This window comes from Capricornis sumatraensis, chromosome 12, assembly GCF_032405125.1.
Source record: "Capricornis sumatraensis isolate serow.1 chromosome 12, serow.2, whole genome shotgun sequence".
NCBI classification, from domain to species: domain Eukaryota; kingdom Metazoa; phylum Chordata; class Mammalia; order Artiodactyla; family Bovidae; genus Capricornis; species Capricornis sumatraensis.
The window spans coordinates 71,715,617-71,742,854 of NC_091080.1; the positions used below are offsets into that span (position 1 = coordinate 71,715,617).

At 39.1% G+C, this 27,238-nt stretch overlaps 1 protein-coding gene across 1 annotated transcript; it reads left to right on the top strand.

The window, feature by feature from the left end:
• The first annotated feature begins 9,662 nt into the window (after positions 1-9,662).
• Positions 9,663-13,852, top strand: SLITRK5 (SLIT and NTRK like family member 5). Its single transcript, XM_068984540.1, has one exon. The coding sequence runs from the start codon at positions 9,663-9,665 to the stop codon at positions 12,552-12,554; it is 2,892 nt and encodes a 963-aa protein (XP_068840641.1). The 3' UTR covers positions 12,555-13,852.
• The last annotated feature ends 13,386 nt before the right edge of the window (positions 13,853-27,238 follow it).

The following is a 27,238-nucleotide window of genomic DNA, read 5'->3' on the forward strand; positions in this document are numbered from 1 at the left end:
CACAATAAACTTCTGTTCTCAATAAAACATGATAGTCTAGTCCAGACTGAAAGAAAACTTTATGCAGTGACTAGAACACTGTGCTGGATAATGTAAGGTAATGTTTAGATAATTAAATCTTTAACATTGGTTAGAGGAGGCAGGGAAGACTGTTTTGATGAAGAAAGCTATTTACAGTGAATTTTCGAGAACAATAGATAAAAGTGAAATGGCAGTTGCTTAAAAGCGCAGCAGAAAGCAAAGGACTGGAGTTGGGGGAAAAGTAAATTTATTTTGAAGGGATAAAAAGATTATGAGAGCCTCCCATTGAATGAAGGATTCCAGCTGATAAAAGTTGAATAAACTATGGTCAATGTAGACATTCTTATGCAAGCAGCAGTCATTTTTTAAATATTGTGAGGACACTGTGTTTTAGAATGATTGTTTTTCTCTGCAAAACCAGAAAGGATACAGAAAATATAGGCATAACAAAATGCTTGTTTGGACTTGTTTCCTAGAAATGACTAGAGATATTTGAGAACCAAGAACTGATGAATTCCAAGAGACAAATCATAGCTCCAGGAGGAAGATACAGTTAAAGGCTTATCTGGCTCTATAATGAAACTGCCTCTTGTCCACAGGAATGTGCATATTTCAATGGAAGCAAGTCTAAGCCAGATGGCAGCAGACTTTGTTCTAACAGGGCCTGATATTAGTTTGTATATTTAGAATATGTCACAATTACACACTCACTCGTCTTCCTGCAGATAGCAGTGAAGATCTGCTGCTGACCATTTCAAGTAAAATCACTTATTCTCTCTAGAGAATCATTTTGATCATTCCCTTCACTCATCATATCAAATAAAGCTAATATTGCCAGTACACAGTATGGCTCTGTATAGTGAAGATAAAGGGAAGCTAGCTTCTATTAATTAATATTGGCAGCTAGAATTGAGTGATATTTAAGGGCTATGGAGAGAAATCATTTTAACTAACTAGTTTATACTCATATTTTTAGAAAGATATTCGGTACCACCATAGGTAACAGTGCATCATAAAAAAAAATAGTTTTGAGAACTTAAAGACAGATTGTAATTTGGTAAAATCATCTTCTTCATCACCTTTCCTATCATTCTTCCAAATATTATCCTTATTTCTCAAGTACATAGTGTTTTTATAGGGAATGTGCATGTAAATTGAAATGTTTATATATAATGTGCATGTAAATATATATATAGATATGTATATATATACATTCTTCCAGGTGGCTTCAATGGTAACTCAGTGGTAAAGAACCCTCCTGCCAATGCAGGAGACACAAGTTCAACGCCTGTGTTGGGAAGATCCCTTGGAGAAGGAAATGGCAACCCACTCCAGTATTCTTGCCTGGGAAATCCCATGGACAGAGGAATATGGCAGACTACAGTCTGTAGGGTTGCAAAAGAATCAGATACCACTGAGCACTCACTCACTCTGTGTGTGTGTGTGTGTGTATGTGTGTGTGTGTGTGTGATGAAAAATAAATCTCCATTCTACTCAAGATTTCCCAGTTCTCCAAAAGGCAGTCACTGCTGCAGAATTTGTGTATCTTTCCTGAAAGTTTCTCTTTTCTCCCTTTCTTACTATCTTTCTCTCTTTGTTTCTCTCTCTGTTTCAATAGGGTTCATAGATGATGCTACATACACTATTAATAATGACAGATCTAGATTCCTATATACACTGTTTTTATAGGAAGAAAGGTCTCCCAAATTATAGGTTGATATGTATCACTTCTTGTTTAGTCAGACATGTAGGCTGTTCTAAACCATATACAAATGCATGAGTCTGTTACAATGAATATCTTCTTACATATCACGTCCTATACTTTATTTTGGTAACACCTCTTAGGCTACTTTCTGAAAATATGATTGTTCAAAACAGATATCCATTTTAACTTTGGGTAGATATTTTCAAGTGGTCCTCCAAAGAGGATGTTTTAATACCTAAAACTGGCAATAACAACAAAAAAAATATGACTCATTTGAAAAGACCTTGATGCTGGGAAAGACTGAGGGCAGGAGGAGAAGGGGACGACAGAGGATGAGATGGTTGGATGGTATCACCAACCCGATGGACATGGGTTTGGGTTGACTCTGGGGGCTGGTGATGGACAGGGAGGCCTGGCATGCTGCGGTTCATGGGGCCGCAGAGTCGGACACAACTGAGCAACTGAACTGAGCTGAACAAGGAACTATATGAAACAGGAAGAAAACAGTCTATTTTATACATCTTTTCTTCGATGCCTCTGAGAGCATATTTCTAAGATTGCAAATAACTAATTAAGTCTGTAAGTGAATAAATAATCTTGGAAAATTAAGTCAGTTTAGCCAGCCATTTCAGATTTGATAAATATCACTACGTGATATATTTAATTATTATAACTTGAAATGTAGGAAATTGATCAAAACAATATGCTATATCATTATTTAGTTTAGCAACTGCACAGAGAAACAATCTTAAATGATGACTCATGTTTTCACCTCCAAGAAAAACGTTTCTCCTTTCAGGGGTACGTGGGATATGTAATTTTAATTTCAAAGACATTAAAAACATAATTTAAATCTGAAACTTTTTTCATTTATTAGATAGGGTAGTATATAGTCTTCTTAGCTATTATTGTCACAAAAGTAATTTATCCAAGTTAATTTGGGAGGAGTCTGGAATCTAGCATTAGATTTCTAAAATCCTAATTCACTAGTCGGGCTAACAACAACAACAGAAAATACAAGCTCTACTGGTTTTGATTTCAATGATTTTGATTTATAGTTGTAAAATCTCATAATTATCACCAAAGAATTTCCTTTTTTATAATCTCTGTTAGACTCCTGCATGATGGACTATAATTCTTCACTAAGCTCTTTACTATTCTAAATAAACCACAGAATGATACATAAAAGTATTTGATGAGATATCTTAAGAAATACTTTCAATACAAGAACTTTTCCAGGGTTCATAAGACACTAAAACAATAATTCCAGGTAGTAATAAATATGAATTCACAAAATTATATGGTCAATTTTAAGTGCCAAATATGCTAATTGTAGTTTGAACGTAAATTTTAATATGCAGGTATTAAATTAGGTCCATTATTGACAAATCTATTACCACATAGGAAATGTATTCATATGACATGAGATCATGAGCTAATTATAATATGCATAAATATATTCATAAACAGCTGGACAAAGATTCTCAGCTTTTCACATCCATCTCAATCAAAAAATGTCCAATTTAGTATTAATGACCTAAAATCTGGAGAGATGTATTTGATCAGTCATTTAATTTTCTAGTTCCTAAGTGTTATGTAATCATATGATTACATTTGAGTGTTGAGTTGTAGCATGTATACATATCACATGACTATATATTGTTGAATACAGACTAAAACATGTTTGTTCCTCTAGATAAATAGCTTGCTCAAATTAGATCAGCTACATGATTCATTTATATCTTTTCTAGGCAGTAGTCAACAGTCAAAGCAAACAGAAGTCTACACACTAAAAAACGGGGACTTTTCTTGTTTTTGTGATGTTTTCTTTCTCCATTCTTCTGTTCTTGTCTCTTCATGTCACAGTATTTTCTCAAAATTCACTTTCCCGCAGGGAAGCTTACAGAGACACCTAGTGGTAAACTCATGATGGCGTCTCAGGCCATCTTCAATACTGAGTTAATGACAGAAAGTTGTCATTAACTTATCCAACCACAAGAGGTAAACTAGAATACTTTTAGTATCAGTGTTTCTAACAAAATTATAACCTAAGTCAATTGCAAACATGTTAATGCTGCTTAACAGGCTGTATTTTAACTAGGAAAATAAAGTAAAAATAACACAAAACCAAAAATTAATCTAAACTTTGATATTAAATGCAATTGTGAAGATTTAGGAAAGGAATAGAAGAATGAACTAAAATAACTATGCTTCAGTTACTTTGAGAAGTCTAATAATTACATAAGCCACTTCATACCCACTGAGAACTTCTATAGAGATTATCAACATTGAAAAATATGTCTCTGTGGTAGAACTTAACATTTATATTCCAAGTTTCTATCTGTAATTAACATGTAATTTGAAAATTATGACAAATACTTTCACTTTGCAAATATAAAAGCAATTTTATACTTTAAAACAATTTCTACAATGTTTATATCATGTTAGAAGATAATGACTAAATAAACAACACAGCAACAAGGCTGTTTTGGGTGAAGTTTAAGTTGCTTGTTTATATAATGTACCTGTAGCAAGTGACTATCATTCCTAGGCCAAATGGTTTTAAATTTACTAGGAAGTTCTATTACTATAATACTTTACTTTTAATTATCTTATACTATAGATTTCTTCTTTTTTCCCTCCCTGGTACCTACCCCCAATTTAAGCAAAAGTAACAAAATCTTTCCAAACCAAGTTTGAATGGTTTTAGTCAAAAAAAAAGAAAAAGAAATTGCAAAATAGACTCAGAAGAAATTTCAAGAAATATTGCAAAACCTCAGAAGACTATCATACTCACCACCTCTAGAAAACTCTTTCTAATTCAACAGAGAGGATGTAGAAAGATATGATACTGGCAACGTGTGTATACATATTTTTCAGAATTAATATTAATTGTATATGTAATCAGGGTATTATAACCACAATTTTACCCCAAATATTACCAAAAAGGACATGATATCAGTTATGTTTAAGACAACTATAAAAGATACTACATAATTAATTCCAAAATTAAGTAGGTAAAATACATTTAAGTGATAAAACTACCCAGTTATCAAAAGAACAGACACATGTGTAACAGCCTACACTGAAGCCACTTAGAACGATCAACTCTTCTTCTATGCCTGGGATGGACTACAGCTCTAATATTAGCAACTGTGGAAATGTGCCTTATGAAGGTAAAGACTCCCTTTTGGGGAGGGAGCTCTTTGGTTTCATGAAAAGAACCAGGAATACTTACTGTAGAGAAGACGCTAGTAGAGTTTAGCAGGTGACTCTTCAAGAAACTTGCTTTCTATCCTTACTGCATTTATGTAGGGATTTCCAGCTTTTTAGTATACACCAAATAATATTCACAATCTCTCTGAAAGTCGTTCACATCCCTTGTATCGCCTAGGCATACTTATCAAACGTAATTCTTAAAAAATAAAAAAGCGCCCTTGTTTGCAGCTAAGGTGGACCACTCCCTCTTCCAGGGTCCTTTACAGGACAAGAGACAGCAGCACGGGCTGTGTGAGTCTAATAAACGCGAAGTGGAAGGCAGACCATCAGCCCAGAGTTGGAATCATCTGTTCCTGACCACCGAGCAGCCTGAAACTGTCGAGGTTATTTCCACTCCTCCTTTTTTCAATCGGAGGGTTGCCTCAGTCCCACGCTCGTGTTACGCACATGGTCCAAGACTCCTCTGTCTCCCACGAAGGTGGCAGTCGGGGCGATGGGGGGCGGGCGGCGGAGGGGCGGGTAGTGGGGAGGCTCGGGTTGCGCCGCCGGAGCCCGGGGACGCCTTCGCCCTCGGCTGCCATCTATCGGCCGCGGAGCGCCCGCTTCGCCCCAGGCCCATCATGTCTGCTGCAGCTTGGCTCGCACCAGCCGCGCGACAATAAACAAGTGCACCGGACGGGGCCCTGCAACCACGCCGGAGCAGCTGCCTCAGAGACCCCCGCGAAGCTTACCGCGTGGCCACCTCCTCGCCGCCCGGGAGGGAAGACGCGACTTTTCTCTGAGTTTTTGGTTTGGGTGTTTTTTTGTTTGTTTAAGAGCCGCCGGGCGGCCGGCTCACGCCACAGGCTTTGAACAACGCTGTTCCTGCCCTCCCGGTCCCTAAAGGATGTCGGAGATAGAGAATCCCAAATAATGAAGATCGTGCGCCGCATCCAGAGAAGGAATAGAGGAATAGCCCCTGCAAACACCCGGAGCGACGAAATGGCCAAGAGGATGCGGGAGCCTTCCACCCACTGACAGGGGCCGCGGCGGCGGCGGGCTCGGCGCGGGGACACCGGCGGCGGGATCCCAGTGCGGTGGTCGCCGCGGCGCAGGTGGGGCGGAGGACGGCGCGGGAGCCGCAGCCGCCGCGCGAGCAGCCGAGGGGCCGGTGCCACCTTCGCTCGCCCCCTCTCTACCATGTACAGTGTGCGCTGCAAGAAGAAGGCGGGCGATGCATGCACACCCCTGCGCCCCGCTCCCTCTGGCTCTTCCCCGGGCGTGCGCCACTGACCAGGGGGGAATGTGGTGAAGACGGCGAGGACAGCCCAGGGGGGAGGGGAGGGCCGGCCCGCGCGAACCCAGGCCGGCGGGTGCCAGGGGCCGGAGGCGGCTGGAGGGGGCGGCGGCCGCTATTGGCTCGGAGAAAGTTGGCCCCTAGGCAGATGGCAACAGTAAGTACCCGCCTGGGGGCGGGGGGGGGGCCGGGCCGGGGACCCCAGGATCGCGCTGTGGCGCGGGCTTGGGAGCGAGTGTGCTAGTGAGCCTGAGTGTGAGCGGATGCGAGCGCTCGGCGAGGCTGACCGTCACGTTGGCTGGGCCGCCCGGGGCCAGGCAGGCAAGCCCGCTCGGCGTCCCCCTCGGCGTCCCCCTCCTCGGGCTCCGCGCCTCCTCCCCCCCCGTCCCCACCCCCCGCCGCCCAGCAGCTCTCTCCCCGCCCCGCCCGGCTCCCGGCCCCTACAGCGCGGCGCCTAGACCGCCGGTCCTCCGCCGCCCCCTCCCCCTCCCTTCCCAGCCCGCCGCTCCGGATCGTTTCCCCCCACCACCACCCGCCCCGACGCTCCCCCCACACCCCGCTGCCCGCTCCAACTACCACGGAGAGCTCCGGGGAGAGCCTTTCGGGGAGCCCCGGAACCCTCGGTCGCCACGGCGGCGGCGGCCCGGGGCTGGCGGCGTCCGGGCGCCTCTTTCCTCGCAGCCGCCGGGATCGCGGTGCTCGCGCCGCCTGGACTCCCGAGCCCTAGTGCATACTCCAAAGAGGTTTTGGGTTTGTTTGTTTGTTTTTTTTTGTTTTGCAAGGGTGGCTATGATGAGTGGGCCTTGGAGATGTGAGACGGGGTAAGTCGGCCGTTTACTTTGCCGAAGAGGCTCCAGCGTGTGTGTGTGTGTGTGTGTGTGTGTGTGTGTGTGTGTGTGTCTGTTTGTGTGGCGGCCGGGTGGCTGTCTTCCCCTCTCCTCCCGCCCCTCCTTCCTCCCCTTTCCCGGCCTTCGCTTTGGGGCGGGGTGGGGGAGGGGGAGCCTCGCGTTCTGGAACTCCGGGGGCTCCTGCCTGGGGGCCGCCGTGGGAGCACCTGCGCCCCGGAGCCGCGGGTCCGGCCTGGGTGCCGGACTTCAGCCCACCCGGCCCCACGCTGCTTCATGCTGAGATGCTTAGGACGACGATCCAGGGTTTAATTCTTTGTGGGCAGGAGGGGGGAAACAGATACAGCTTCCCCGCCCCCGCTCTCCAAAAAAGAAAAAGAAAAAAAAAAAAAAGAAAAAATCTGAGACTCTGAGAATGTGCAGCCTCCAGCCGAATTTACATCGGAGGTGCGTTTCCCAGTCAGAAATGTCAGCCTTGCCCGGCTCATTCAACTTTATTTGCTCAAATTTTCGGGCTCCTTTGATAGCAGGGAGGAGGGAATCGGGAGTGGGGTGAGAGGGAAGCTCTTCGACCCTGGCGAGCCAGAACTGAATTAAAGTTGTAAACGCTCAAGTTTAATATTGGCTGGACACGTTTGGCGATGGGCTGTCAGAGCGGGTGGGAGGTGAATGGGGGCGAGGAAGCGCCGGGCAGGAGGGGGAGGGGACCCAGCCCCCGCTGAATGGCTGTGCCGATTTGATCCAGCGGTGAACGGCGATTTCAAGGTAAACGTTTTGCTTTCATAGAGGGTGTCTGTGCCGCTGTTAAGCCAGGAAGTGTTTTGTCGCTGCGTTGGGAGGTCGAGGATACTTGCAAGGTTTAGACACTGTGCGTTCCCATTCGTCTCGACACGTCTGGGTGACCACACGTGAATGATTCGCAGGCACACTTGCACACGTGCGTGCGAATGCAGGGGCTCTTCATAACGCGGGCTGGAGTCGACTCGGGGATCCAGATCATGGTCTTCAGGCTTGAACCCGTGCTTCAGAACCGTCTTGGCTTTAGTTAGGGGTTGCGATTCGACATCAGACTTCGGGGGTGAGGCAGCGCCAAGCAAGGCTGGACAGAGAAAAAAAGGCATTGGTTCCACGAGCCCAGCATTTCTACCGAATGTTCCCTCTCCCCCTCCTTCCCCCAACCAACGCAACACACACTCGCACACACTCGCTCCATTTGTGTCCTCTCCTTCTGAGCGCTGCTGTCGACTCGAAGTAGGAAGTCGAAGGAAGCCTTTAAAGGGACAAAAAGAAAGCCAGAAAGAAAAGGGAGAGGAGGGTCAGATTGATTCCTTGGGGAGATGAAATTCGGATATTAATTAAAGCACTGACGTATCACTTGCTGTCCTCCCTTCTTTTCTCCCTTCTATTTTGCCTCTTCATCAGCCCACGTCCCCTTTCTGAGGGAAGAAGGTGGGGGGTGAAGGGGAGTAAAGCCTTCATAATAAAATACAATAAGCAACTCCAGTGGTGGGGATGTTGGTGAGGTGGTAGCTCAGTCCCAATCTTGCTAATTTGGTAGGGTTAGTTTTGCATACCGTGGCAGAGACGCGGAGACCGAGGTGAGGGAGGCTTTGGCGCTGGTCCTGGGTTTACTTTTAGCTGATTCCGGGTAAGCGGTGGGAACGCCTTCTTTAAACTCCAGGTACCCGGAGCTTGTTCCGGGATTGCGGATGCCTTCGCAGAGTTCTTTGTAATCCATCGTAAAGAACTATTTCAGTGGCTTAAAAATGCGGTTTAGTAGCGTCGCTGACATGATCAATGAGAAGTGGACGCAGGGCGCTCTCGGGGAGGCGCTGCTAAGTGGCACCGTGCATGCAATTAGGACGCTGATGTGCTTAATAGCGTGATAGTGAAGTCCACCATCAAAGCGAAAGCGCTCTCCTTTTTCTCCATGCTCAAAGCTCCCGAAGACAATTGGTCTTAAGAGCTTCTTCTGGGTCCTTTTGATGCCTTATCTCGCATGCTTTTTGTCTCTGTGAAAAGTATTCTTTAGGTTCCCACCCTGGCATTTCCAGCGGTGGTTTTAAAATAGCCCAAGTATTGTGGCTCCTGGGCAAAACTGTGAAAATGGGAGACCTTCACGGTGAACTGTTAACTGAAGAGGTTTTGAAAGAAAAGCAGAGGGACTGGGCATAGGTGAGGGGGCAACCTGATAAAAATGGTACTTCTTTTCTCTAAAATTTAAATCGTGAATCTGAACTGACAGCCATTTTATGTATATTTATGGATTGGTTTTGAAAGCGGGGGGGGGGGGTGGCAAGCAAGAACACTAAAACGGTACTTTGTCTAACCTGCCCTTGTCTTGTAAGGAGCAGCATGTTCCTGTTGTCATTAGAAAAGGAAATCAACTTTTAAATCGAAGTGAATATCAGATTTTAATAAAGTCTAGAGAATGTCCATGTACCTCGGGGTGTGGGGTGTCATTACTCTCCCCTTCTTCTGGATGTCAGAAAAAACAGTATTAGGAAAGAAAGAGACTTTCTGATTGATCCCTTAAGTTTTTGTCATATTCTGTTGTTTCCTTTTTTTTTTCCCTCTCTCCCTTGCAGGAGATAAAATGCACACGTGCTGCCCCCCAGTAACTTTGGAACAGGATCTTCACAGAAAAATGCAGAGCTGGATGCTGCAGACTCTAGCGTTTGCTCTAACATCTCTCGTCCTTTCGTGTGCAGAAACCATCGATTATTATGGGGAAATCTGTGACAATGCATGTCCTTGTGAGGAAAAGGACGGCATTTTAACTGTGAGCTGTGAAAATCGGGGGATCATCAGCCTTTCAGAAATTAGCCCTCCCCGTTTCCCAATCTACCACCTCTTGTTGTCTGGAAACCTTTTGAGTCGTCTCTATCCCAATGAGTTTGTCAATTACACTGGGGCTTCGATTTTGCATCTGGGGAGCAATGTAATCCAGGACATTGAGACCGGGGCTTTCCACGGGCTGCGGGGTTTAAGGAGATTGCATCTGAACAATAATAAACTGGAACTTCTGCGTGATGATACCTTCCTCGGCTTGGAGAGCCTGGAGTACCTACAGGTCGATTACAATTACATCAGTGTCATTGAACCCAACGCTTTTGGGAAACTGCATTTGTTGCAGGTGCTTATTCTCAATGACAATCTCTTGTCCAGTTTACCCAACAACCTTTTCCGTTTTGTGCCGTTAACGCACTTGGACCTGCGGGGCAACCGGCTGAAACTTCTGCCCTACGTGGGGCTCTTGCAGCATATGGATAAAGTCGTGGAGTTACAACTGGAGGAAAACCCCTGGAATTGCTCCTGTGAGCTGATCTCCCTGAAGGACTGGTTAGACAGCATCTCCTACTCCGCCCTGGTAGGGGATGTGGTTTGTGAGACCCCCTTCCGCTTACACGGCCGGGACTTGGACGAAGTGTCCAAGCAGGAACTCTGCCCAAGGAAACTTATTTCGGACTACGAGATGAGGCCGCAGACGCCTCTGAGCACCACGGGGTACTTACATACCACCCCGGCCTCGGTGAATTCCGTGGCCACTTCTTCCTCTGCTGTTTACAAACCCCCCTTGAAGCCCCCTAAGGGGACTCGCCAACCCAATAAGCCCAGGGTGCGCCCCACCTCTCGGCAGCCCTCCAAGGACCTGGGCTATGGCAACTATGGACCCAGCATCGCCTACCAGACCAAATCTCCGGTGCCTTTGGAGTGTCCCACCGCGTGCACTTGCAACCTGCAAATCTCCGATCTGGGCCTCAACGTCAACTGCCAGGAGCGCAAGATCGAGAGCATCGCAGAGCTGCAGCCCAAGCCCTACAACCCCAAGAAAATGTATCTGACGGAGAACTACATCGCCCTGGTGCGCAGGAGTGACTTCCTGGAGGCCACGGGGCTGGACCTCCTCCACCTGGGCAACAACCGCATCTCCACGATCCAGGACCGCGCCTTCGGGGACCTCACCAACCTGAGGCGCCTCTACCTAAATGGCAACAGGATCGAGCGGCTGAGCCCGGAGCTGTTCTACGGCCTGCAGAGTCTGCAGTATCTCTTCCTCCAATACAACCTCATCCGCGAGATTCAACCTGGGACTTTCGACCCGGTCCCAAACCTCCAGCTGCTATTCCTGAACAACAACCTCCTGCAGACCTTGCCCTCAGGCGTCTTCTCAGGCCTGACTCTCCTGAGGCTCAATCTCAGGAGTAACCACTTCACCTCCTTGCCGGTGAGCGGAGTCCTGGACCAGCTGACGTCACTCATCCAAATCGACCTGCACGACAACCCTTGGGATTGTACCTGCGACGTGGTGGGCATGAAGCTGTGGGTGGAGCAGCTCAAAGTGGGCGTCCTGGTGGACGAGGTCATCTGCAAGTCGCCCAAGAAGTTCGCCGAGACGGATATGCGCTCCATTAAGTCGGAGCTGCTGTGCCCTGACTACTCGGACGTGGTGGTGTCCACGCCCGCGCCCTCGTCCATCCAGGTCCCCGCGAGGACCAGCGCGGTGACCCCTGCCGTGCGTCTGAACGGCACCGGGGCGCCCGCGGGCTTGGGCGCGGGCGGAGGCGCCGCGTCGTCGGTGCCCTTGTCGGTGCTGATCCTCAGCCTGCTGCTGGTTTTCATCATGTCCGTCTTCGTGGCTGCGGGGCTCTTCGTGCTTGTCGTGAAGCGCCGGAAGAAGCACCAGAGCGACCACGCCAGCACCCACAACTCCGACGTGAGTTCCTTCAACATGCAGTACAGCGTGTACGGCGGCGGCGGCGGCGGAGGCGGCGGCGGCGGCGGAGGCGCGGGGGTCCACCCGCACGCGCACGCGCAGCACCGCGCGCCGGCGCTGCCCAAGGTGAAGACGCCCGCGGGCCACGTGTACGAGTACATCCCGCACCCTTTGGGCCACATGTGCAAAAACCCCATCTACCGCTCGCGGGAGGGCAACTCCGTGGAGGATTACAAAGACCTGCACGAGCTCAAGGTCACCTACAGCAGCAGCAACCACCACCTGCAGCAGCCGCCGCCGCCGCCGCAGCCGCAGCCCCCGCCCCCGGTGCAGCTGCAGCCGGCGGGGGAGGACGAGAGGCGGGAAAGCCACCACTTACGGAGCCCCGCCTATAGCGTCAGCACCATCGAGCCCCGGGAGGACCTGCTCTCGCCGGTGCAGGACGCCGATCGCTTTTACAGGGGCATTTTAGAACCGGACAAACACTGCGCCACCACCCCCGCTGGCAACAGCCTCCCGGAATACCCCAAATTCCCGTGCAGCCCCGCTGCTTACACCTTCTCCCCCAACTATGACCTGAGACGCCCCCATCAGTATTTGCACCCGGGGGCGGGGGACAGCAGGCTGAGGGAACCGGTGCTCTACAGCCCCCCCAGTGCTGTCTTTGTAGAACCCAACCGGAACGAGTATCTGGAGCTAAAAGCTAAACTAAACGTTGAGCCGGACTACCTCGAAGTGCTGGAAAAACAGACCACCTTTAGCCAGTTCTAAAAGGCAAAGAAACTCCCTTGGAGCTCTTGCATTTCAAACAAACAAGCGAGCAGACACACACACCGTGAACCCCATTAGATTCATTGTGTTGTTTCAACGTTTAGGGTGAAGTGCCTTGGCACGAGATTCTCAGCTACGGCGGAAGATACTGAAAGGGTGTGCAATTTCCTTTTAATATCACACGCGGGGAAACGTTTGTGTACACTGGGCACATCACTTTCTCTTCTTGCGTGTGGGGGAGGCGAGGAGAAGGGCTTTATGGAGGGCAGTTTGCTTCGCGGGTGACTTCTTAAAGGTCATAGTCATTTTTGTAGTGGTTGGAAGTGTTGAGAATGGTGGAAGGTGACAGCGCATAGATTCTCCTCTTCCTCTTTTACTCTTTTCCCCTTCCCCTTCTCCCCCTTTGAGCCACGGGTGGGTCTAGATGGCTTTTGTGGAGAGATTAGCACAGCCCCTCCAACTTTAATAGAAAGTTTGTTTTTTCTTTCTCTTTTTCCCGTCCCCATTCTCTCTCTCTTTCTTCTCTGCTTCCTCTCTTTTCTCTGCCTCCCTGCCTCCCTCCTCCTCATTCCTTTCCTTTCTTTTTAAAGGATGTGTTTGTATGCATTCTGGACATTTGAATTAAAAGATCAAAAGTATTGTGATCTTGAAAAGATCACCATAGATGTGGACAAATCATTAAAATTACAGAGCTATATGATCCATAATTGATTAGTCAAAATAACTTATTGATGAAATATACGAATATTTTATTGTAGCACCTATTTTTATATGCACATTTAGCATTTCTCTTTCCTTCACTATTTAGCCTATGATTTTCACAGAGGTGTCGCACTAGATCAGGAGCTGTATTTCCCAAACTGAAGTGATATCAGGAAGGCATTTAAAACCTTATTAAAAATATGAACTTACATCTTAAAAGTCAATGGAACCCACCCAATTGGATCTGTAATAAAAAAAAAATTGTATCCCAATGTATAAAAGAAAAATATTTAGGGCAATTAATTGGGCCATTCCAGTGAGAATCATGTGCAAGTTTCTGGTTTTATTAGAGAAGATTTAAAAGTATTTTTATTAGTCAACCAAAATGATGTATTGATTTGACTACTATTGTAGCCGATTTTTGATTGTTTAACCAAACCCAGTTGCATTTGTACAGATCCACGTGTGCTGGCACCTCAGAAGACCAAATGATGGACTGTACAAATCTCTATACAATGTCTTTATCCCTCTGGGCAGCAAGCAATGATGATAACCACAAACAGGATCTCTGTAAGATGGGGCTACTGTTGTTACAGTCTCATGTATCCCAGCACATGTAATTTTTTAAATAGTTTCTGAATAAACACTTGATAACTATGTCAAATATGAGGGACTGAAGTAATGATTACTTAAGTGCAAAGAAATAGCTGTGTGATTTAATGAATCGCCATTATTAATTTAAGACAGTAGCAAATTTCTATTTCTAAAATGTTCCCCTGTCCCCTAATGATCAAATTTATATAATTGCACCTTTGTTGGTTCAGGGAAGTATGGTTATCTAAATGTGTAATTTAATGTGCTCATTCATGAAATTTCAACTTTACTCCTTTTCCTTACTGAAGTATCCATCTAACATGCGGAGCATGGTAAGTAATGTACTGCGTATTGATTTTGTGTTTTGTCATACCAGTATTATTTATTTGGTCTGCAATTTTGCATAGTTTACCCTGTGTAAAGCTACCTGCAACAACTGTGATGGGTACTTTTATCTCCAGTTGATCTATATCCTAAATGTCAAAATGTTGGTGAGTATAAACTGTTCATGTCTGAGTAAGGTTTGCAAGTGAATTAGATTATATTCAAGGGTAGAGAATATTTGGATTAATCTGAACCTTAAAGAGCCACATGCTTCATTGGTGTTTGGTACATGTCCGCATAATCTCACCTGCAATGTGTACAATGTCAAGGGCTGTTCATGAACTTTGTTTAAGGAACATTTTCTGTGGCATTCTGCCACAAAGAGGCAGCATTCACCCATGAGTAAATTGACAGTAACTACTTGAATTCAGATTGAACAGGTGGTAACAGTTTCCCTAAGGAGTTAAAAAAATAAATAGTAATACTACTTTGACCAAGAGAAGTAAACTATCCCAGTTCTGTGCAAGTTTTCCCTTCCAAAATTTTTTTCAGAGGCGAAGTAATAAACAATGTCATGCTATTATCATGGAAACAATGTATCTATTACTCTCCATCTACCTCCTCCATGTTAGATCCAGGATTAGAAGATAAATATATTAGTATTTGCCTTCACAATTGGGGTTGCTATTAACTTTGTCTTCACAGAGGGAGTTATTTTTCTTTAAAATTGCTTTCACAATATTATCGTATGTAGATATGGCAGTGTTGTACAAATTATAAAATATTAAGGCAAAGTAGAATCCTCCATGTAACTAAGTTTTATTTCTTAATTGATGTAGAAAAACTAAGAGGCAACAATTACATGAAGTAAAAAAATGTAGGTCTGGACAGTAGAAGTAGCTTCCAGAAAGTTTGTGGATGTATTTCTCAAAGATTTACAAAGAATATTATTGTTTTCAAACCAGCACTATTTCATATAATCTTGTTGCTGTAGGTGGTTCATTTCTACCTCTACTCTTCGTAAGGTATCCAGCATTTTTTTAATCTCAAAAAAAAAAAACAATTATATAATTTATAGAAAGATGTTATTTCTAATTTTTAAATTATACTCTTCCCAAGTATACGAAGAGGACAAAAGGAAACTTATCCTTGCCCTAATAAACTTGAAATTTTAACATAGAAAATCATGAAACTGTATAGAATTTAAAAATGAATTATTTTCTCCTTCCACATGATTTCCTGCCAAAACATTGACATATACAACAGAACATAATTTGTGTGGTTTTGAATATCTGAATTTTGGGTTTTCAGGTATACTGAGTAAATAATTAAATTGGGTATATCAGTGATATACGATTGGATTAAGGAACCCAGGAAATTCTTTCTATAGAATTTTGGAGAACATATGTAACGTTTCAGACATCAATTAAAATTTGAATGCAAACTAAGCTTATTCTTTGTGCTTGTTCAATTTGATATGTTGCATAATCTCATATATCTCCCGGTAGAAATTACAAAATCTTACTTTTATCTATATATATATGATTATAGTGTAGATACTTAAATTATCTCAGAGAAATATATTTCATGTAAATGTAGATAATTTGTATGCTAATACTCAAAATGCTTTGCAGCTAAACTAATGATTGCAGTTATGAATCAATTCATAACAATTTTAGCATCATACTCAGAACATGTCTTTTCTTTAGGCAACATTATCACCTCTATGTATGTGGAGTGGAAATTTTTGATAAATGTCCTGGATATCCATCTCTGCCCCTCACCACTGTTCCCTCAACCTTGATAGGAGAATCCAGCTAGTATGTAATGAAGAACCCACACAAAATGTGAAAAAGGTCAGAATTTAACAAAAAGTTTAGAATTTAAGAACTTAATCTGTCAGTTTCTTGCCCTGTATCATTAATCCTATTCTCATGACTCAGCAAAGTATTAAAATTACATATATATATATATTTTTTTTTTTCTGGGCTCTCTTACCTTTTTTTTCCCCTTATGTCTCACCCTTCCCTCCATCCTTCTCTCCCCTTATCCTTTTCTCATTTTTCAATAGGGCAAGGGAACAGTGAGAATAATTCAGTCTTTGTTTGAAATGACAAAAACTGGCTACTTAATTTCAAGAAGTTAATAGGCTGTTCCCAACTTCACATAATTCCAAATTAATGAAAGTAAAGCAGAACACAAATATGCTTCCAATTCATTTGGAAAAATACTTCTGTTGCACTTTCAGATGGCCCCAAATTAAGATATTTGCAAAAGTGGTAAAATATTTCTTATAACTCATTTTAAGAATAAATTTTACACTGAGAAAGAAGAACTAAAAACAACAAAAGCAGCAATTTAAACTCTGGAATGTAGGAGCACTTAATGTATTAATTTTCAAAGGAAATAAAATGTGAAAGTAATAATTTTAACTGATATTAAATCAGCTATTTATGCATAATGCTCTTCATACCCACTGAAGTTCTCTACTATTTAACAAATACAAATATATGAGAATAAAATTAAAATAGTTGAACATTAGTCATGTTCTTAAAAATAATCATCTAACATCTAAATCCAAAGAACTTTATGTCAGTTAATATTGCATTTGACAACTGACCATTAGACTTTAATTCAATTTAATGACTATCTATATCTGTATTTCTGTTAGTATATGTAGCATGTATATAGCAGACAAAAAATGTATTATCAAAGAGAGCATTCCATACCCAATTTTCATTTCAATATTTTAATTATTTCAAATTATACTTTTGTGTTTTACACTTTAGGCATGTTTGATGGGGAAAAAAATATATGCAATATAATTTGAGTGTGATAATAATATACTCTTTTCTTCCTCTGTGGCAGGGGTCAAACATTTCTAGCGTTATGCCAGTATCACAAAATGAGTATTTTTTTTTTTTAAGAGCAACATTTAAACTTAAGTTTGAGTGATTTAGATTATTTCTTATAAAAAGAACTTTTGAAGATCGAAACATAAATACTTCAAAGAGAACTGATGTAATGCAAATATGAAATAATTTGACTTTTTCACTTTCTATCTACTGTCAAAATAAAAATATAATGATATATTGCATAATACTAAGCATATTAGGTACATTTTTATTAGATACTAAGAAAGCCATTTATAGAAGAAAAGTAATATCCATAAAGATATTTTGAATGGAAGTCTTCCAATGAGTTTTTTTCTTTTTTTTAATTCGGTATCTTATCAGTGAACATGAAGGAAATTGTATATTTCTGCCATTAAATAACCATTCATTCTTCAAAATTACATATGTTTCTAAAAGTGGAAAATATGAAACAATGTTTTCATGAGTGAATTTTTTTAGGTTAACATATACAGTAATGGAATTATGGCTTTTTTGAAATGGAAAGCTCACAGCATCGAGGCTGAACTTCAACAAACTTATTTGAAGATCATTACATTCTAAGACATATTTCCAATATATCATGGTGTAAATTCAATTCAAATTTTTGATATTTTAGTACTGAATCATATACATGCTAGTGGTAGATTTTGGTTACATTTTAGTATTCTGGAATATGCATATTTTAGATTTTCTTACAAATTGATATCTACCACCAGTAATAATTTCTAATGTTTCCAGCTAACATATTTTTAAAAATCTGATTGTATAGTTCATTAAAAACAATTTAATATTGAAAGTAAAATAACCATATTTTCAATTTGTAATTAAATGCATGTCCATTTAAATAAAACATGAAGGGTGGCAGTAACCCCATGTTAATTTTTTTTCAGTCATGAATGCTTTCACCTTTATTTTTCTTGATCCCATGTTAATTGATTAAAAAAATTATTTGTCAGGTACTATTATAGAGACTTTACCAGCATGTTTTATCCACGAGAGGTTCATCAAGCTGTTGTAGACTAAAATTTCAAATAGCAAGTGTAAAAATTGATATGTAAAGAATACCTGGCTAATAAATATATTTGCCTGTATGATAATCTATTTAAATTATCCGTATAAAATCGTGTCTTTTACCATTATAATATTTTTGCTATGTTTAAGTCCAAAGTCAAAAGGAATATTTCACTTCTGAAAATCCTAATAATGGGAAAGTTACAGCTATCAAATTTATCTAAATCCTGAGTTTTAATACTGACTTTAAATCTCCAATCCCCAGAATAAAGTTTATAGTGCTTGTTTTTCTTTGTTACTGAACTCTGCCTTCTCAAAAGTTCCCTAAAAATACGTAAATGCTGATAATGTATGTCTTTTATGTTTTGCTTTTTGATTAACATTTGAAAGTGAAAATGAAAGTAGAAGTGTGTGTTGCACAGTGGTATCAGACTCTTTGCAACCCCATGGACTGTAGCCTGCCAGGCACCTCTGTCCATGGAATTCTCCCAAAGACTCCTGAAGTGGGTTGCCATTCTCTTCTCCAGGGGATCTTCCCAACCAAGGGATTGAACCCAGGTCTACTGCATAGGAGGCAGACTCTACCGTCTGAGCCACATATTTACGAACTAAGACTTGTTAAATTATAAATTAAATTTGGTTTCATCCAAACTGTGTCCTGAATTTTATAATTATCCTCAAATTTTTACAGCTAGTGAATAGTATATTTACATAAGTGGCTCCAAATGTGAACATTTTGATTCAGAAATTACTCATGTATGTCAGAGAATATTTAAAATCATTCACCATACTGCCATTTAAACTTATTTAATCAGAACAATGATATTTTTTTACCCAGTTAAGATTTAAAAGCCCTAAGTCTTAGATGAAAATTTAGTATCTCATTAGAAATGTTAACAGAAAAAAAAATGTAAAAGATAAATACTGAGTATTGGGATATCTTCTAAGCTAACAAAATTGTACATACAATAAACCATTATTGTGTGTTTATGTAAAAGTATATATTTTATTAAATTTCTTGTTTCACATGCTTTGAAAAATTTTGACTTTCTACAATGAACCCTGTCTTTATTTAAGAGTTTATCTCATTGAAAATTTTTTTCTTTTGTTTTGTATAGGATGTGACCTTATTGTCCCATATGGCTTTGACCTACACCTTTATTTAAAAACTGTGCCCATTTTCAAAGGTACTGAAAAGTCTCTATTATTATGTTTAATTCTTGCAACTCAAATCATTTCATTCTTCCCCAAAAGAAAAATTGAAAAGAAGTTGATATATTTCTATTTGCTAACTTAACATGAATTTTGAAGTCCAATTAATGATTATCGAAAATCATTCCAAATAAGCAATCTAAGTCTTGTGTAAACATAAAAAGTGAGTGTGAAGTTGTGGATTTAAATTGTCATTATGGAACTGTTGCTCATTAATAATCTTAAATATACAGCATCTATATATGAAAGTGAAAACATCTTTGAATGTAACCAAGATGCCACTATTGTGTACTTAGTAACACTAAAGCATACAGGTCAAAGCCTGAAAAATCAGTTTTATTTGATCAAAGCAACTTTATTTCCATTTATAAAAAATAAATTTGAATTTGAATGCATTTAGGCAAGAAAGCACCCTCTATATTACCTTTGCTTAGCAACTTCATATAATTTAGTAGTATCTGCTGAGATGCAAGAGCATTTCAACTTTCAGCCATGTTTAAATTAACTTTGTTTCTTCAGTGTTAAAATTTATGTATCAAAGATTTTTAGGCTTTGTTCTCTAGGAGCCCTAAGTTGTTAATTCTTTATATATAATATATGAAGTAGCAGATTCTTTGTAGGCTTATAAAGAAATCTAGATTAAATAAAGGAAAAATGAGTGAATAAATTTACAACCAGATGGAGCCAGTTTACTGTACATGAATGCTCTATTAAAAATGTAAATGTGTTAAAGATTTACAGTGACTTGGAGTCTCCAAGAGCTATTTTTGTAAACTATCCCTGGACTTTTGAAGGAGAGCAGTAGTAACTTTAAAAGTATGTTCTTGCAGAGAGAGTATTATAATTGCAGCTCAAAACAAAAGATTTTTCCAAATAACTAACTGCTCATGTACTTGAAAACACTGTAAAAGGTCAATTCAGTAAAAATATGTCAACATCAAATATTATGAGAATCACTTCCAGGAAGGAAAATACAACTTGGAAAAATCTGATCCAACAGATTTAGGACCAAAAAAAGAGGGAGAAAGAATTTCCAAGGCTATGTTTTCAATGTACTAGGGCAAAATGATGAGTAGAGGAAAGATATTTTTGGTATTACATGACTGTGCTACTGATAAATTTTCTGTGAATTGGTATATATATCTAGAGGAAGTAAATGATAATATAACAAGATTCCCAAGCTCTCCAAATGTTTGTGTTCTTTCAAGATTTATGTTCACTTTTTAAGACTAAACTGACATATTTTGTAAAGAAAATTTGGATTTCATCTTTTAAAATTATTTTTCTAACAAAATGTGAATTAGATTTACTATACAAATACACTCAGTTGGATTTTTATTTTTACTTTTGATTTGGTTTATTGATCATGTAAACTTAACATTTTCCTTTATTGAAAGCTAACGAACTGTGCCTGAAATAACAAAATGATAGGTGCATATTATTTGCTGCTATTTTATACCAAATGGTAATCATTGGCAAGGAAGCAGAGGATGATATTAAAATTCTAAATTTATGTTCCATTTCCTATTAAAGATAGTATGTCCTTTTGTAACTTTCTGTGAGTCTGCTCATTTTCAATTTGTGAAAAGTAATACAATGCACTTGGTTTATGAAGAGCTCAAAAAACTTAGATTTCTCCTTTTTCTGCTGCATGTATGTAAACTGTTTTCTCTCTCTCTTTATATGTAGGTATGTATATATATTAGTTTGGAAAGTGTTTTTCAATTTCTCCATAACAGTTTACAAAATCAATAGTCACTTGTAGATACTTTACAGTAAATTTAAAGGTACAACTTCTCTGAAAAGTAAAGAACTTAATGTAGTCTTATTGACTTTATTACATATCCTCACTCATAGACTATTGAACTTTCAGTGTATTTCAAAAATATATGATCAGTATTTATCTCTCAAAAAATTGAATGTTGTTTATAATTTTATTATGTTTGCTTGTTTTGTTTCCATTTAACATATATTGAATATATATGCGTGAGATAGTTCCATTATTTTTTTAATTCAAACATTCTTGGGAATACTTTTTTATTAGATAAGATTCCACAATAAATGTCAAAGCTATATCAACTATCTGTAACATATATAATATTTAAGGCTCCTTCACTTAAGTTTTTTGCAGAGTTAACTACAAAAGGTAGAATAAATATATGACATATCATTCATCATTTTAATATAGCATTTACATACAGCAGCTACTCTCCTATATAATGATTAGTAGTATACATAGTATTGAATTCCTTTTATCTATTCTGGTATACATTTATTTGTTAATTCATTCATAAAATTACTTTCTCAATATTTTCAAATATCATTACAGTAACTATTTACTAGTTTCAGTGACAATGTGTGTTCCTCTTCAGATGCTTAAAGCAATCTTTATAGATTGTCATAAACAGCTCTAATGGTTAGAATTAAAATGGTAACAATGACAAATCAACAATAAACATACTTATAAACCATTGCCTTCTCTAATAAAAAGAGAATGGAAACTCAAGCACATTAAAATAATATTCTGAAAGATATTGGAAATATAGAAAGCTAACATTTGTACCTAATAAAAAGATCATACTAATATCCTCTTGTAATATTTATATTCTATACAAATATTATATTCAGTGCAACAAATAATTTATTAATCCATAATTAATCCATTATTTTTCCCTCTAATTAACTTGCTGAAATTCATCTAAAAAAAGGGAGAGTAGGAAAAAGAGATATTTATGATAGTGACTATATCTATTACCAGATCCTAGGAAAATACCATGGAATTGGTAGGCACTCCTCAAATGAATTCACATAGTTATAGATGTCTACAGACTAAGGTGAATTATGTGAAAACTATTAAGATCCTACACAGTACCACGTGCCTAGCCATAAACTTCAGGGATGGCTAAATACCAATTAGGATATTATGTAATCATTTAGTAACTTGGCATGCAAATTTATAATAGAGAACCACTTGGAATGTTACTTCGTTTTTGCTTAGTTGCTAAATTGTGTCTGACTCTTTTGTGACCCCGTAGACTACAGTCCGATAGGCTCCTCTGTCCGTGGGATTTCTCAGGGAAGAACACTGGAGTGAATTGCCATTTCCTTCTCCAGGGGATCTTCTTGACCCAGAGATTGAATCCGCATCTCTTGCACTGCAGGCAGATTCTTTACCTCTGAGCCACTGGGGATGTTACTAGTGAATTTTAAATATATTTATAATAAACAAGGGAAATAATTTTCCAAATGGCTCCACTCTTCGTTCACTTTCCTAAAAAAGTTTCAGATGGTTACAGAAACAGTAAAATGAAACTTGAGCACTAAGACATAAAAATACCAGTTTTTAATTATCAGTTTTACTTTGCTGGTATACTTGATTAATTTTTATTAAATAATTAAGGAAAGTAGTGATCGCTGTTTTGCTCTTACATTACTGTTCAGAGGCTGCCTTAATGGAGATACTGATGAAATTTTCAGGCATTTCACAGATATGCTTCTGGTGTTTTAAGCCTGATGAGGTGTTTATCTATTTAGAAACCTTTTCTGGGCACTATGTGCTTTCCCCTGGGTGTGAGAAAATCAGTTCATCCTTTTAATGAGAATGTTTCCTCCAGGGAAAAAGTAATCCAGAAGGAATAATACATTCCTCAGGGCTGTTTCTGACACAGGGACATGCTTTTCTCTGGAGCTGACTGCATGTATATTTCAGTGGGAGATTTTTAATATTTTAAATACCATTGCATTTAGTCATAAGGCACCATGACTATAGGATACAGTATTTTTGCAACATATATAGACATTTTTCTAAGCTCTTTTATACATCAATTATAATTCATGAAATGTGTAATCTTAAAAGTTGACTTATTTTCATATTTGAAGTATAATAAAATAGATCATTATTAATATATACTTTACATATTTTGTTAAACTTAGAGACAGCAAAAGGTTTGAAATGAAATGGCTTTAGAATTGCCCTTCTGGACCCCAAACAGCGCAATTTCATAAGTCTTTAAGCTCTTTTGATTCCAAAATATAAATTCTTTCTCTCCAAATAAACTTCATTTTAACCTTGACGAACGTTTGGATGATGAAGTATCTACTTCTCGTGGTCTCTTAGAACATTTTGGAACAATCATGCCTTGAGAATGTAAAGCTGTTTGACTTTATAGCCACATGTATAATTCTTCATCATTAAATGTAGTATTCATATATTTCAAAATTGTGTTCAGTCACTACTTTTACTCATTAAAGAATATTGGAATACAATTACATAACTTGGTGGATTTTAAATACTAAGCAAAGTTTTTTACAAACACAATTTTCTTTCTAAATTAAGAACCAATTAGGTATTAAATGTATAATATTAATACATCAATATATGTTGATATTGTGCTTTTGTTTGTAAAAGATGCATTTTCATAGCCAACAACTATAGTAAGTAAATATTTGATTCAAAAGACATACCAACTATCAAAACATTTCAATGACAATCTGATGATAAATAGGAAAAATGCATTTCATTTTAAGAATACCAACCTAATATGGAATAATGAGGAATAACACATAAGAAAGCACTTTTTAAAAATATCTAATATAATCAAAATGAAAGTTAGATTTTGGCAGGGGATTGGGGAGATCTTTTCCTCCTGCTATTTTCTTTTTTTTTTACACTCAAATCAATTTCCTGTTGTCAATATTCATTACAGTTGTTTAATTTTAGATACTATTTATGATTTAAAAATAAAATTATAATTGTTATTTAAAATAAAAGTAATAGGCTGACCTAATTCATAATTAAATTTTATATCACTGTTTGTTTGTTGGGCTTCCCCGGTGGCTCAGCTAGTAAAGAATACGTCTGCAATGAGGGAGACCTGGGTTTGATCCCTGGGTTGGAAAGATCCCCTGGAAAAGGAAAAGGCTACCCACTTCAGTATTCTGGCCTAGAGAATTCCATAGACTGTATAGTCCATGGGGTGGCAAATAGACTTGACTGAACAACTTACGCTTCACTTCATTTGTTTGTTATTTGTTTCAAATGATTTTACTAAATTAATTAAGGTCAGTTGTTTTTGAAATGAGTTTCATTAAAACCTATTCTATGCCTTGGATATTAAAGCCATTTTATCATATGCTACCGCTGCTGCTAAGTCGCTTCAGTCGTGTCCGACTCGGTGCGACCCCATAGACGGCAGCCCACCAGGCCCTGCTGTCCCTGGGATTCTCCAGGCTAGAACACTGGAGTGGGTTGCCATTTCCTTCTCCAATGCATGAAAATAAAAGTGAAAGTGAAGTCGCTCAGTGGTGTCTGACTCTTAGCGAACCCGTGGACTACAGCCTTCCAGGCTCCTCCGTCCATGGGGTTTTCCAGGCAAGAGTAATGGAGTGGGGTGCCATCGCCTTCTCCTATCATATGCTAGAACACATTAAATACTTTAGAACAGAAAAATGAAAGATATTCAATAATTTGAATCTTTTTGTAAATATGAACTGATTCTACAAACAATACTGAGGTGCAGATTTCTGTTTACCTATTGAATATTGGTATTTATAGGCATGATATAAATGCTGTCTAATAGTTTGAATTACATTTTCGTTTGTTGAACTGGATAAAAAGTAACATCTAGACAACTAAGTAAGAAAATTTAAGGTCTTCATACTGAACTGATATCATGATATATCACATGCACATTTTTGTAAATAACTTTAAAAATGCAAATCATACTTACTTGCAGAAATTGAATATGTGTATTAAAGTTAAACAATGTAGATTTTTATTCAAATTTTATATGGTAAATTTCTATTTGCAAATATTTTAAAAATAAAATTACATTAAAACAGTATATAAATGTGCAGTGAATAATACTAAAAGCAAAGTATTTACAGTGCCAAAGAATGAAGAAAAGCATTTTCAAAAATAATTGGAACAAATATGTTTATGTGGCAAATTAAGCAGTAACCTAAGTCTGATCTCGAGGTATTTTGCATGGTGCTTCAATTAGTAGTATGTCTTTTCACATACTTTGTATTCATTTATTTTAATTAATTACAATGTCTGACATACATGCTAAAGATAACCTCTTTAAAAACATTATTTCAAAATTGCAAATAAGATATGAGACAATTATTTATGCATACGCTGCACCACAGTTATGACAAACCTGTAAATATCACAATGGAACAGTGTTTGATTTATTAATAATTTTGCCCCAACTTATTTTACTTACTACTAGTAATGATTCCTTTCTATTTGAAATGATTATGTGAAACAAAAAATTGCTTATGCAGCTGGACTGGTACTGCTGCTTCTGCTGCTGCTGCTGCTAAGCCGCTTCAGTCATGTCCGACTCTGTGCAACCCCATAGACGGCAGCCCACCAGGCTCCCCCATCCCTGGGATTCTCCAGGCAAGAATGCTGGAGTGGGTTGCCATTTCCTTCTCCAATGCATGAAAGTGAGAAGTGAAAGTGAAGTCGCTCAGCCGTGTCCAACTCTTCGTCGACCGCATGGACTGTAGCCTACCAGGCTCTTCCGTCCGTGGAATTTTTCAAGCAAGAGTACTGGAATGGGGTGCCATTGCCCTCTCTGGCAATGAAGCAAAAAAAAAAAAAAAATGCCATTATAATAAAATGAAGAAAATTTTTAGAAAATAAATCTTAGGTTTTAAAAGTCCTGAATTTATATCTATCAGGTAGTAAATAAATACATACATAAATATGATAATCAGAAGAATTTTGGATACTTGTAAGCTTAATTCCATTACACCATAATCTGTTGCAATATATCTATTAGATTCATATAAAAATATTAAAGATTCTAGATTAAATTCTATTGAATGTAATTTTCTTTGAAACAATCATACTGTCATTGCTGCTGCTGTTTTCCCCTTAGAATCATTCTATACTTGAAATCCTACATAGGTCTATCATCTGGAACTCATGCACTGAATACATGGGTGCCAAGAATAAAATCTCCATAAAATAAAATCATTTCATATACCAAAGATTTATTTAGTCATGAACTCTAAATATATATATATATATGTACATGTAGTCTTATAATTGGGCAGTACCACAGTTTTAGCAAAGAGTCTGACCTGACTAAATGACTGAGCACCTCTATTAACTAGAATTTTGGATTTGGGGTCTCATATTTTCCTCTTTAATGTTTTAATTTCCCAATGGGTATAGAATCTTGATGCAAAAGTTACTATATACTTATTCACACGACATATTTGTGCTTTTACATTATTATTAGATTATGTTTCATGATATCTTATTATGGTTTTTATTATTTAAATTAAATGTGCTTCATGGATCTTTAAATTATTTATCCCTGTGTCATGATTGCCCTATTTATTTCATGCACAGTGTATAAAAGAACATTTTGTTGTCAAAATTTTTTGTACTACAATGAGCCAGCTAGAGTTGGTAACTATATCAAATAGAGGGCAAGGATAGAGGGCAAGGATATGGTATTTGTCTATATAGGAAAATCAAAGGTATTTTAAAGTGATTATTTATTTTTTTGCATGTTTACAATGTTCAATTCAGTGAAATGTAGTATCATTAATTATTCTTTGAAGAGTTGATTTATATTACTTAGAGTTTTGAAAAATTTTTCATTGTTCTAATTGTTCATAACTTTAGGAATTCACTCAATCTGCTTAAACTTAACCTGGGAGAACTGTGAAGTAGATAAATTATACCACTCTTTCAGACTCGTTCTGTTTTCGGCTTTCCTTTTAACCTGCAGTTCACTAAGAAAATTACAATCATGTTGCCTCCAATTTATCTTTTCTGAAGTGTTAGTTTGTTCATGGCATTATGTTTCACGAGAGTGATATAATGAACATGCCTTAATTCAAAGAGGATTTCAAGGCTCTTGAACATACCTCTATCTACAGAAACCAAGGCTCTGTGACAATTATAGTAGGAGATGTCGGACA